Source organism: Alexandromys fortis, unplaced genomic scaffold (genome assembly GCF_014885135.2).
Source record: "Alexandromys fortis isolate MF-2015 unplaced genomic scaffold, M_Fortis_MF-2015_v1.1 scaffold_229, whole genome shotgun sequence".
In the NCBI taxonomy this organism is placed as follows: Eukaryota; Metazoa; Chordata; class Mammalia; order Rodentia; family Cricetidae; genus Alexandromys; species Alexandromys fortis.
Window position 1 is genome coordinate 1,705,048 of NW_026068122.1, and position 13,856 is coordinate 1,718,903.

The 13,856-nt window shown below is 34.0% G+C and overlaps 1 protein-coding gene across 1 annotated transcript; it reads right to left on the reverse strand.

Annotated features, from left to right (window-relative positions):
• Positions 1 to 397: 397 nt before the first annotated feature.
• On the reverse strand, positions 398 to 1,258 carry LOC126490422 (olfactory receptor 4K3-like). Its single transcript, XM_050125361.1, has one exon. It carries the CDS (start codon positions 1,253 to 1,255, stop codon positions 398 to 400), a length of 858 nt encoding a protein of 285 aa, XP_049981318.1. The 5' UTR covers positions 1,256 to 1,258.
• Positions 1,259 to 13,856: the final 12,598 nt, after the last annotated feature.

Below are 13,856 nucleotides of genomic sequence, written 5' to 3' on the forward strand. Positions count from 1 at the left end.
TTTGGTTTCTACTTTGCTTAAGTCTTCCCACCACATTAATGAACTGATATAGAGCAAAGCTGATGGCTATTGCTAATTGGCAAAGAAATTGAACAGTTTGCGGCATGTGATGGTGTACAGAATTGTACTGATATAAAATATACAAAGATGGTATACACAAAGATAAACATATGAGTTTGTTCAACTAATGTCAAGGTAAACTTTATTAGAGACACAGAAGAATAGTTGAATGACATTGCTGTATACAAAGAGCAATTTTTACATTTTTTTTTACATTTAAAATGAAGAATATACAATAGTTTCATTGTTGGTCTGTGGAATGTCATATTCTCTTTAACATATTAAATTATATGTGTATAGAGAAATTATTACAAAATTTTATTTCCTGATTGCAAATCTATTTCATTNTTAGGAGAGGTGTAAAAACAGAGTAAAATACAGCAAGAAATTTGTCAAACCAGGTGGAATTGAGTGGCCAAACATAGATGAAGATGCAGGGGACAAAAAATATCATCACCACTGTGATGTGGGCACTGCATGTGGACAGAGCCTTAGATGCACCAGATTTAGAGCTCTGGTGAACAGTGATGAGGATACATGTGTAGGAAATGAGCAACAGAGTGAAGCAGGTTACTGCCACAATCCCACAGCCAGTATTCATTAGAATATCCAAATTATGGGAATCCATGCAAGCTAGCTTGATTAACAACGGCGTGTCACAGAAATAGCTATCTATTTCATTGGGGCCACAAAAAGGCAGCTCCACAATCACTAACAGGTGACTCATGGCATGAATAAAGCCAGTAGTCCAAGAAATCAACACCAACCCAGTGCATCTTTTCAGGTTCATAATGGTGAAGTAATGAAGTGGCTTAGAGATGGCTACATAGCGGTCATAGGCCATTGCCACTAATAGCACCATCTCTCCTGCAGGAATGCAATGAGTAAAGAAGACTTGGGTCATGCAGCCACCAATGGAAATGGTCTTGTTTTCTCTGAGAAAGTCTGATATCATCTTAGGAGTTGTGTTTGAGGAAAGCCACATATCAACAAAGGATAGGTTGGCCAACAAGAAGTACATGGGAGAATGGAGATGGTGGTCAGTGGTAATTAAGACAATGATGGTAATATTTCCAGACATAATAAAGAAATAAAGTATTAAGAACATCACAAAGAGTAAAACCTGGACACTCTGTGACTGGGAAAGCCCAAAAAGTATAAATTCTGACACCCAAGTCTGATTGTCTCCAACCATTATGCTCACTGTTCCCCAGAAATGACCTACAAAGAAACAAAGATTTTCAGCAAGTCATATGACAAATTCTATTTCCTGTGTAGACTTTGACATTCATTTAAAACTTAACTGAATTGAGATGCATAAATGTAAAGAGAAATCTAAGCCAAATATGAGTAGCACAGCTGCCCAAATTGAGCTAATGAGCCAAGAACAACATCCCATGAAGAGAAGCATCATATGTGACTGATACACACCTGCTCTATTATGAAATTCCTCTAGAGGAGAGCAGTGAGAAAGGACAACAAAGAAAACCTAAAAATGTGTGTCATTTCTTTTTTAAAAAAATATCTAAATTTGTCACTAGCAATTCTAACATTCCATACTGAAAACAATGAGGATTGTATTTGGAAACTTATGGGAGTTCCATTGAATATCAGTGCAACTGGTGTCCTAGGATGCCACCATTTTTGGCAGTATCCAATACTATTCCATTTGACAGCATCCAATACTATTCCATTTGACAGCAGTAGAATTGTTTTTGTGACATTGAGAAATGAAAATTTTGCTTAAAGCTGTAATATAAATGATGGAAAAACCTCAGGGATGAAGCATACAGAACAGAAAGTCTTATAAAACATAATCTCATACCAGACTGAAAAATACAAACTGGGTTCACAGATATCCTTAGTAAAAGTATATTGAATAATTTATTTATTCAATAAAACTGATTAACAAAACACTACTCAAATACCTATAGGCATGTACTGAACAAAGAACATTGCAAAATATATTCTGACCTTGAACTCTTAAAGTCACAATTAAGGTCTTACAGGTAGAAAATATTGGTCTTAAATAGTATAAAATAGTCTTGAGAACCCTTAGATTTTGAAAAATTCTAGTTTCCTCAAATGAATAATATGTTGTCTATCATCAATCTATCATCAGCATATTTCCTCATATCACTTATTTAATGATCATCTGTTTTTTTTTAAAGAACAGAGTATATTACATAAACATTATTCTTTTGCTGTCAGTGTTAGACAACAGTGACATTATACTTTCAGTTTAAAACAATTACTCACCTCAAAGCACAACAGGAGTGCTTTTGGTTTAGTGCTTTGAAGATACTCCTGAACGTATAAATAAGTGCATCTCTGATTCCTGTGCCTTCTCTTTGGGTTCTTTGATTTTTCTGTTTGTTTGTTTTGTCCAACATTAATATGATGGTGTTTGTTTTATTTTATTATATTTTATTTTATTATGTTTTGTCGTAATCTCTCAGAAACCTGTGAGAGACCTAAAGAAAGTGGATCCAGATGAGAGAGGAGGTACAGAGAAACTGGAAGAAGTAGAGGGAAAAGACGTATTCAGACTATATTGTATGAGAAGAGAATCTACATTTAATAAAGGTAGGTTAAAAAACAAACTCATTCCCCCTTTTTTAATGTTTATATATCCAAACTATTCTGTCTACAGAATGGTTCTTGTAAATACATTTCCAGGGCTTACCATTTGGTTGGATAACCAATTGGTGTGCTCTTCCCTGGGGTATCCTTCTCCCACTCCCAGAATTTCTTAGTTGTTCTTGGTTATTGTTCTTGCATAGGGTTGAGGAATTCTGGGCTTTTCCCATCCACTGTTAGCATGTATATTGGTATTGTATATGTTGAGCTCAGTTATGACAATCATAACAGCACTCATAAATGGAATTACTGAGGAAGAACATTCATTTGTATCAGACTGTCTTGGGAAAGCTGCTGCAAAGTATATCCAAGTCTCAAGAAATGCCTTATAAATTCCATCCTCTAGGATTTTAGATGTAGGACATTATGGTATCAGACCACTTTTAATGTAAATTATCTTACAACTACTTTCTAATTCATAGGAGCAGCTGTGCATTGACAGAAATGTTTTAAGCGTATTATTCAGACTGCTTTATTTTCACATGATTATTGAGAAGCTAGGAAAAATGTTGCCAGAGATCACAATAGCATAAAGAATTTTATACACTCAATTTAATACTGTGCTGTGAATATATAGTAAAAATATACATGTTGAAATTATTAAATCTTTCTTGTATACAGAATACAATTATACATGAGTTGTTTCATAAATCATATTTCCTAGTGTACCTTGAAACAAAATAGTTTGTAAAAAAAACAATGCCTTCAATGTTCATCTGAACATTTTGTTTAAGATATACATATGAATTCATATATATTTGTGCATGTGTATTTTATATGAATATGTTTATATATTTGTGCATACATACTTTATGTACACAAACACATTTATAGATACATAAAGACACATATGTATCTGTTCTTATAGATATAGATACATAAAATTAACTATATTTTAAATACTTGAAACTTACTATTAAGTTGAGCTATACCTATTTAACATCTGTGAAATGCATAAATGGTAAGAACACATTCAGCATTCAAACTGCTATTCAGGAACATAGCATCCACTTCACCCTTCTCTTCTCTTGCTGAGGATCTATCAGGATTTTCAATGACCTAATGAAATACACAAATATATTAAAGTATCTCTGTAATTATTGCATCTAACTTAGTCACAGTTCTCCTAGAAAATTTAATGTTGGATTACGTGTAATAAATATAAAAGATAATGAACAGAAGCAAACAGAATATTCTTATTATGGTCCAGAGGAAAACTGATCAATTATTCAATGTTTTTCTGTTTTGATTACCCTTCTGTCAAAATGCTAAACTTTATAATAGTCTCAGTACTCACATTTCTGTAAATATTTATAGTTGTAGTCATAACTATACAATGTAAGAGATATAAGTGACAGACACTAATGAATGAAGGTTGGTAGTTTCTAATAGCTTGATTTGCTAGCAGATTGATTGTTTCTGTGTTGTATCATTTTGTTTATTATTGGCTTTGTTTTGTTTTTTGCTTGTATGTGTATTTTACTATTAAAACAGTTTTAAATGAAGTAGGAATTCATCATTTTACCCCACTCCTTTTCTTTTTCAAAACACTATTAAATATTACCTCCACATACTGTCCCCATGCTGCCCCTTAAGTGACTAGCCTCTTTTACCTTGATTCTTCTTGCTATGTATCTGGTGTATGTACGTATGCATGCATGCATGTATGTATAAATATATATACACAAATGCACATAAATTCAATTTCTGAACCATTTTTGTTATTGCATATGGCTTCAGGATTGACCCCTCTTATTTTAGAATGAATTAGGTGGCTCATCTTTTGGAGAGACTGATTTTTCCTTCTAGGAGATGAAAGTTGGCATAATATTTTAAACTTATATTTCATATCACCTAACTTTCTTCATTTTTTACTCCCAACTCTATTCTGAATGTTATCTTATCTACTATGCACTCTTTGGATTAAAAATATTTTTATCTATTTAAGGTAAATGAAATATTTGTATGATGTTAGCAGGATACTACTCTTAGGCATTATCAGAAAAGAATGATGATTTTTCTGATGTGTTTATGAGCTTACATGAAATAGGAGATTTAGAAAAAAAACATTACTTTAACTCTAAGGATGACAGAAGTAAAGAAAAATACAGAACTAAAACAAAGTGAGCATTAGTTAAAAGGAAATGAGTAGAAATATTTAAAGAATAACTTACAGAAGAATATCACAGTGATGATTCATCAAGTTCACAGTTTTCTTTTCAGTCATATTTTCTTCCAGTCTGATGTGTGTTTACGAAGTTAATATTGTTGTATAGAGACAAACTTTCCTTCAGCTCAACCTATATTCACTTCTTGAGTTTGCCCCATGGGTAAAAATTGCCTGTGTGTGTTCTGACCAAAATGAGAACCCTGGAAATAGTTACCATAGGAATCCCATGGAGTTTTCTCTGCTGAGAGTGATATTGAGTGTTGTAACTCTGTGGAATAGTGTGATAGACAAATAAGGCAATTTGCATGTCATGTTACCATTGATTAAATAACTTTCAAAATTAATCACTTTAACCATAAAACTAAAGAAACACTTTCTGTTGTCTTACCTCTTACTGAATGTATATAATAAAAGTATTTAATTTTTTGTAGTTAGGAGACCCTCTGTTGTAAAATGCAAGATATGAACAGAACAAAAAAACCAGAAATCTATACGATGAACATAATTCCCTAATGCATGGCAAATCTGTGTCAAATCTTGGTCATGTAACTGATGAAGTTCCGGTGTATTGTGTAACTGTATGTGATATTAGCAGTTTTGAGTTGGATGCAGTGACTATTACCTCTATGAAATATAAACTGTTTTATTATTGATTTTAGAAAATTGGGAAGGACACCTCTCTATACAGTTTCACCTGAGATGGAGTTGCAAAACGCTCAACTAATCTCAAAGTAAAATTGCTATGTGTTTTTTGAATCAGTAAGCCTAAATTATAACTATCAGTGACTTCTATACAAACTAAAATATTATTTTGGTTGTAAAAAATGGACATACATGTGTGAAATGTAACTGTATAACCATTTTTTTGTATTTGAGATGACACTGAATATTAATAGATACCTCTTATGAAAACTTTGTGAATCTAATGAATAAAATATTTAGGTTGAAGAGAAAATAATCTTAAGTACTTTAAGATACAGGATATGGAAAAAGAACACTTTCAAAACTTCTATGTGTTCTTTTTTGCTGGGTTTGCAATATATAATGTATACTGTCATTTTAGACATAGACTGTAGCACTTAGAAATATACAAATCTTTTGTATATACACAATTTATTACCTTGGTAGTCTTTCTCTAAGAATTTAATGATCTAAAAAAGACACATATAGCTTATAATAGCATAGAAGGCTTGTTTTCTGAAGTTAGATAGAAACCTTAGCTGTTTATCTTAGCTCATTTTGAAGTCTTTGTGTTAATTAAAGCTAAAAAATAAAACGAACTGATAACCACAGAGACTTTTAATACAAGTCAAGGTATTTTTATACATCACATACTACTGGAAATCAATTTTAAGCTATTTTTTCTTATAAAATACAAATACAACCATTTTCTACCTGATAAGTATGTCTAGATTTTAATATCTGACTACTATTTTATTACTTTTGCTTTTTTGGCAATCTCACTTAGAGTGAGCAAGTTGGTGATATTATCTAACAATCCAAGGAATTGTGGTCATGTCACTTAACTCAAAAATAGAACATGCTTCCCTTGATAGCCAAGAGAAACTGTAATTCTATAAGAATCAATGCCTTTAGTCATCCTCAGGCTATTTCTGGATCCTCCAAGCACTTCTGCTTACTGATCATTATCATTAATTAGTCAGTTTGGTCAGTAGGACAATTCACATAAAATCTGATCTCCCACAAATCTTAATACTTTGAAAGAATGAATAAGAGGGACTTGATACCATTCTTTCTCTTAAAACTACCGTTCTAGTTATGAAAGTGTTAAAGTGAATGATAAAGTTAAAACTCATCAGTACATGCAACTAAATGTTGTAATTTGATTGATAGGTAAGTGTTTTCTCTCAGCAAAAATTTGTTTGCAGAATCTAGAGTTTTTTCTTCAAAAAAATGGAAAATCTTGTAGAGTTGCCTTAAATACTTACAAAAATTAACATGAGTTAATGTTAAAGAATAACCCTTTTTGGAGTGTTCCAATAGCAATAATTACTTACTTTTAAAACAAGTTAATGGTGCCAACGTGGACAGCTAAATCCACTTCAAACCTGAGAGTGTTTGGGAAATAATTCTAGACAAAACAAAACAGAGTTCAGCATGGCTTTTAGGTAGCAACTATTTCTTGGGTTTGCTCTCTTTTCTAGAGGCAAGCGCTTCTCATTTAAGAGAGGCTTCCAGACTCAGCTTTAGCTGGAAAACTTTGCAGCTCTTTTAAGAGGCCCTGCCACCAAACACTTAAATAGTGTTTAAAAATAGCCAAAAGCTGAACAGAAGCTGCACCATCCCCGTTGTCATTTGAGTATTTGATCTCTGGGTAAAGAGGCCATTTATCTTTGTAAACACAAAACATTTTTGCTTTCTCCGTTTTTCTGTTAATGGCGAAAGAATGGAAGCGAATAAAGTTTTACTGATTTTTGAGACACACAAAAAAAAAATAGCCAAAAGCATGATTCTCGGTGGTATAAGGGACCTTGAAATTCCATGGAGTTGTGGCAATAAACATGGTTCTGGCCAGTACCTCTGCCATGAAGCTAGACTCTCAGAAAGCTAAGGAATGGGCTGAATCCAGTCATCAAAGCCATGGCTTTAATCTTAGCCATACCATTTAGCAAAATAGTGGTCATGTGGTCAGAAAAAGAGAGATATACAATAACGATATATTCAGATGAAGAAAACCTCTAAATGGTTTACAGTGTGCTTAAAAATATATGTAGGCTTAGGAGAGAAATGAAAAAGGATAAAGTCCTTAAAATAAAAAAAGAAAGAGTAGTAAGGTGTGGTGGCACACACCTTTTATCCCAAAACTTGGAAGGCAGAGGTAGTGAATCTCTGTGAGTTCAAGGTGTGGTGGCACACACCTTTAATCCCAGTACTTGGGAGGCAGAGGCAAGCAGATCTTGTGAGTTCAAGGACAGCCTGGTATACAGAGTGAGTTCTAGGACAGCCAAAGATACACAGAGAAATCCTGTCTCAAAAACCAAAAATTTAAAATAAAAATAAAAGAAATAGAGTTTAAAATAAGACAAAGATGAAAAATTTCAGGACAGTTTGGATACTGTATGTTATTGCATTGTGTTTAAATTGTTTGATGGCAGAGGATGGAGCAAAAGATTCTAAGAGTTATTTGATTATAGATGCTGCTGGATTATCCAACATTTATTTTGAAAATGCCTTGACTTCCATATTTAATTCAAAAGGTATGTTTCTTTGGAGAAGAGGTTTTCCTTTTGTTTCCACAGGATATAGGAAGCTCTGGATTTATTCTGGGCTATGAAAAAAAAAGGTTTGATAAAAGAAGACCGCCTGAAGAATTTCCAAAAGAAGCAGATGGTCCAGATGATCCAACATTTCAGAGGACCTCTGTTGAAGTTTCCTCTGAGTTCTACATCCAGAACAGTATCAAGGCTGCTAGCTGAGATATCAAGACTAACAGAATCTTCCAATCAGGACTTGACCATAATTCTAAATTTTCTTTAGGTCCCTATAAGATTACCAGTACCTCAATCAGCAGGAAGTAGCCAGGAAAACTATGCCTGCATTCCCCCAAAAAATAGATTATGGATGTTTCTCTTTGCTTAAAGTGCTGGTTACAAGTTGTATGGATAATGGTCAAGAAGAAAGCTAAACAAGGGAGATTTGATTCAGAGTTCTTGATTAAAAAAAAAAGAAAAGGGGAAGTGCTGTGGGACAATGGTTTTATCATGTAAAGATTTGTTTCTTGTACTGTTTAATAAAATGCTGATTGACCAGTAGCCAGGTAGGAAGTAGAGGTGGACAATGAGAACAGGTAAATTCTGGGAACAGAAAAGCTCATTCTGTAGCCATCACACAGACACAGAGGAAGCCAGTCACAGAGCACAGAGCAAGCAAGATGTGACTGCCTTGCTGAAAGTTGTGCCAAGCCACGTGGCCAACATAGTCAAGAATAATGCACTAACTTAAAACATAAAAATTAGTTAAGAAGAAGTCTGACCTAAGAGGCCAACCAGTTTATAATTAATGCAGACCTTTGTGTGTGTTTCTTTGGGACTGAACAACTCTGAGACTGGGTGGGCCAGAAACCTCAGTTAACACTAATTTTACTTTGCCTTTGAGCTAGATTTGTTCTCCTCCTTCTATCCCTCTCAGGTTTGACTTTTTTCATGGTATTCCAGATAATCTGGCTATTTTGTGTTAAGAATTTGTTGGATTTAATCTTTACTTTGAAGAATAAATCTATTTCCTCTACAGTATCTTCAACATCTAAGAAACTCTCTTCATCTTCTTATCTTCTGTTGGTTATGCTTGTGTCTGTAGTTCCTGTTGCTTTACCCAATCTCAAAAAGGATATCCCCATGAATGTACAAGAAGCTTACAGAACACCAAATAGACTGAATCAAAAAAAATCCCATTGCCATATAATAATCAAAATGCAAGACATAGAGAATATAGAAAGACTATTAAGAGCTACAAAATACCAATTCATTGTTTATATATTCTTTGTATTGTTCTCTTTGTTTCTAATATATGGAATTCAACCCTCAATTTGATTATTTTCTCATGTCTACTCCACCTGGTTGAATTTGTTCTAGAGTTTTCAGGTATTCTATTAAATCACTAGTATAGGATTTCTTCAACTTCTTTACATGGGCCTTTACTGTTGTGAAATTTTCTCTTAGTGCTGCTTTCATGGTACCTCATTAGTTTGGGCATGTTGTACCTTTATTTTCATTAAATTCTAGGAAGTCTTTAGTTACTTTCTTTATTTCTTCCCTGACCCAGTGATGATACAGTTGAGCATTGTTCAGATTCCACAACTATATAAGCTTTCTGGAACTTTTTTTTTTTTTGTAGTTGAATTCTAACTTTAAGCTGTGGCTATCTAATAAGATACAGGGGTTTATTTCACCTTTTTTCCATCTGTTGAGATTTGATTTTTGAATGGGTCAATTTTATATAAGGTTCCATGATTTGTTAAGAAAAATGTATATTCTTTTGTGTTTGAGTGGAACATTTTATAAGTGTCTCTTAAGCCCATTTGACATACTAACATCTGCTAGTTCCCTTATTTCTCTGTTCATTTTCTGTCTGGCAGACCTGTCCATTTGTGAGAGCAGGGTGTTGAAGTCTTGCACTCTTAGTATGTGCAGTTTGATGTGTGATTTAAGCTTCAGAAATATTTCTTTTACAAATGTAGGTGTCCTTGTATTTGTAATGTTCAGGATTGACACTTCATCTTAATGGGTTTTTCTTGTGATGAATATGAAATGTTCTTCTTCATCTCTTTTGATTACTTTTAGTTTGATGACTATTTTGTTAGATATTAGGATAGCTACACCAGTTTGCTTCTTAGGTCCATTTGATTGGAAATTCTTTCCCCATCCCTTTACTCTGAGGAAATGTCTTTCTTTGAAGTTGAGGTATGTTTCTTATATACAGCAGAAAGATGAATCCTGTTTTTGTATCCATTCTGTTAACCTGTTTCTTTTTATAGGTGAGTTGAGTTCATTGATATTAAGGGATATTAATAACCAATGATTGCTAATCCCTGTTATTTTTATGGTACTATGTGTGTGATTCCCTTATTTAGGATTTGTTGGTGTGGGGTTATTACCTGTGCTTTTTTGGCTACAACTAGCTTCTTTGAGTTGGAGTTTTCCTTCTAGTGTTTTCTATAGGGATGTATTTGTGGAAAAAAATATTGTTTAAATCTGGTTTTGTTATGTAATAGGCTTTTTCTTCATAAATGTTTTGCTGGATATAGTAATCTTGGTTGACATTCATGATCTCTTAGTATCTTCAAATGTTTGTACAGGAAGTTCTAGAATTCAGAGTCTTGAATGAGAAGTCAGGAATTATTCTGATGGGTCTGCCTTTATATGTTACTTAGCCTTTTTTTCTTTTCAGCTCTTAATATATTTTCTTTATTCTGTATATTTGTGTTTTGATTATTATGTGGCAATTTTAGTAGATCTATAACTCATAAAGAAATAGAAGTTGTCATAAAAAGACTCCTGACCAAAAAAGCCCAGGGCCAGATTGTTTCAGCACAGAATTCTACCAGAATTTTAGAGAAAAGCTAATACCAATACTCCTCAAATAACTCAACACAAGAGAAACAGAAATGAACATTGCCAAACCCTTTTTACAAGGGAAAAATTATCCTGATAACCAAAGCATACAAAGATGCAACTAAGAAAGGGCATTACAGAAAAATCTCTCTCATGAACAATGATGCAAAAATATTCAATAAAATGCTGGCATACTGAATCCAAGAACACATCAGAAAAATCATCCACCATAATCAAGTCAGCTTCATCCAGAGATGTGGGGATGTCTCAGCATATGAAAGCCTGTCAATGTAATCTACCATATAAACAAACTGAAAGTGAAAAAAAAAAAAACACACGATCATCTCATTAGAAGCAGAAAAGGCCTTCAACAAAATCCAACAACCCTTCATATTAAAGGCCATGGATATATCAAGGATACAAGGAACATAGCTAAACATAGAGAAAGTAATTCGCAGCAAGCTAACAGCCAATATTAAAATAAACAGAGAAAAACTCAAAGTGATTGCATTAAAATCAGGAATAATTCTACCCCAGAAAGCCTGCAAATTCATGGAAGCTGAACAGTCAACTACTGAACCACCCCTGGGTCAGGGAAAAAAATAAAGAAAGAAATTAAAATCTTCCTTGAATTCAATGAAAATAAAGACACAACATACCCAAACCTATGGGACACTATGAAGGCAGTGCTAAGAGGAAAGTTCATAGCACTAAGTGCCCACATAAAGAAAATGGAGAAATCACACATTAAAGACTTAACAGCCCACCTGAAAGCTCTAGAAAAAAAAAAGAAGCAGACTCACCCAGGAGGAGTAGAAGACTCGAAATATTCAAACTGAGGGCTGAAATCAACAAAATAGAAACAAAGAAAACAATCCAAAGAATCAAGGAAACAAAGAGCTGGTTTTTTGAGGAGGTCAACAAAATTGACAAACCTTTATCCAAACTAATCAAAAGGTAGAGAGAGAACATGTAAATTAACAAGATCAGAAATGAAAAGGGGGACATAACAACAGACACAGGAAATTCAGAGAATCATTAGGTATTTCTACAAAAGCTTATATGCCACAAAGTTGGAAAATGTAGAATAAATAGACTTCTTTTTAGATAAGTACCATTTACCAAAATTAAATCAAGACCAGGTGAACAATTTAAATAGACCTATAAGTCATGAGGAAATAGAAGCTATAAAAAAATAAAACTCCCAACCAAACAAAAAATCCCAGGTCCTGATGGTTTTAATGCAGAATTTTATCAGAACTACCAAGAAGAGCTGATATCTATACTCCTTAATGTGTTTCACATAATAGAAACAAAGGGTCCTTGCCAAACACTTTCTATGAAGCTACAGTCACCCTGATTCTAAAACTACACAAAGACCCAACAAAGAAAGAGAATTACAGACCAATCTCACTCATGAACATCAATGCAACAATTTTCAATAAAATTCTGGCAAACAGAATCCATGATCACATTAAAAAAATTATCCATTATGACCAAGTAGGCTTCATCCCAGAGATGCAGGGCTGCTTCAACATATGAAAATATATCCTACTGCACGTATTGGCTTTGTGGGAGCCTAGGCAGTTTGGTTGCTCACCTTACTAGACCTGGATGGAGGTGGGTGGTCCTTGGACTTCCCACAGGGCAGGGAACCCTGATTGCTCTTTGGGCTGATGAGGGAGGGGGACTTGATTGAGGGAGGGGGGAAATGGGAGGCGGTGGAGGGGAAGAGACAGAAATCTTTAATAAATTAATAAACAAATAATTAAAAGGAAAGAAAATGTATCAATGTAATCCATCATATAAATAAACTGAAAGAAAAAAACATATGATCATTTCATTAGATGCTTAAAAAGCATTTGACAAAATTCAACACCCCTTTATGATAAAGGTCTTGGAGAGACTAGGGATACAAGGGTCATACCTAAATATAACAAAAGCAATATATAGCAAGCCAACAGATAATATCAAATTAAATGGAGAGAAACTCAAAGCCATTCCACTAAAATCAGTAACAAGACAAGACTGCCCACTCTCACCATATCTCTTCAACATAGTTCTTGAAGTTCTAGCAATAGGAATAAGACAACATAAGGAGATCAAGGGGATTCGAATCAGAAAGGATGAAGTCAAACTTTTGTTATTTGGAGATGATAGTATACATTAGTGACCCAAAAAACTCTACCAAAGAACTCCTACAGCTGATAAATAACTTCAGTGATGTGGCAGGTTACAAGATCAACTCAAAAAATCAGTAGCCCTCCTATACACAAAAGATAGAGAAGCAGAGAGGGAATTCAGAGAAACTTCACCTTTTATTATAGCCACAAATAGCATAAAGTATCTTGGGGTAACTCTAACCAAGGAAGTGAAAGATCTAATTGACAAGAACTTTAAGTCTTTGCAGAAAGAAATTGAATAGGACACCAGAAAATGAAAGGATATCCCATGCTCTTAGATGGGTAGAAACAACAGAGTAAAAATGGCAATTCTACCAAATGCAGTCTATAAATCAATACAATCCCCACGAAAATCCCAACAAAATTCTTCACACATCTTGAGAGAATAATAATGAACCTTATAGCGAAAAACAAAAAAACCAGGATAGCCAAAACAATCTTATACAATAAAGAAACTTCTGGAGGCATTACCATCCCTGACTTCAAACTCTATTACAGAGCTACAGTATATATATATTGGATTTTGTGAGAAAGGGTTTCTCCATAGCTTTTGGTTCCTGTCCTGGAACTTGCTCTTGTAGACCAGGCTGGCCTCAAACTCACAGAGATCTGCCTGCCTCTGCCTCCTGAGTGCTGGGATTAAAGGCATGAGCCACCACCACCCGGCATTGAAAACAGTTCATATTGTCCTAAAAACAGAGAAGTCGACCAATGGAATTGAATATAAACCCA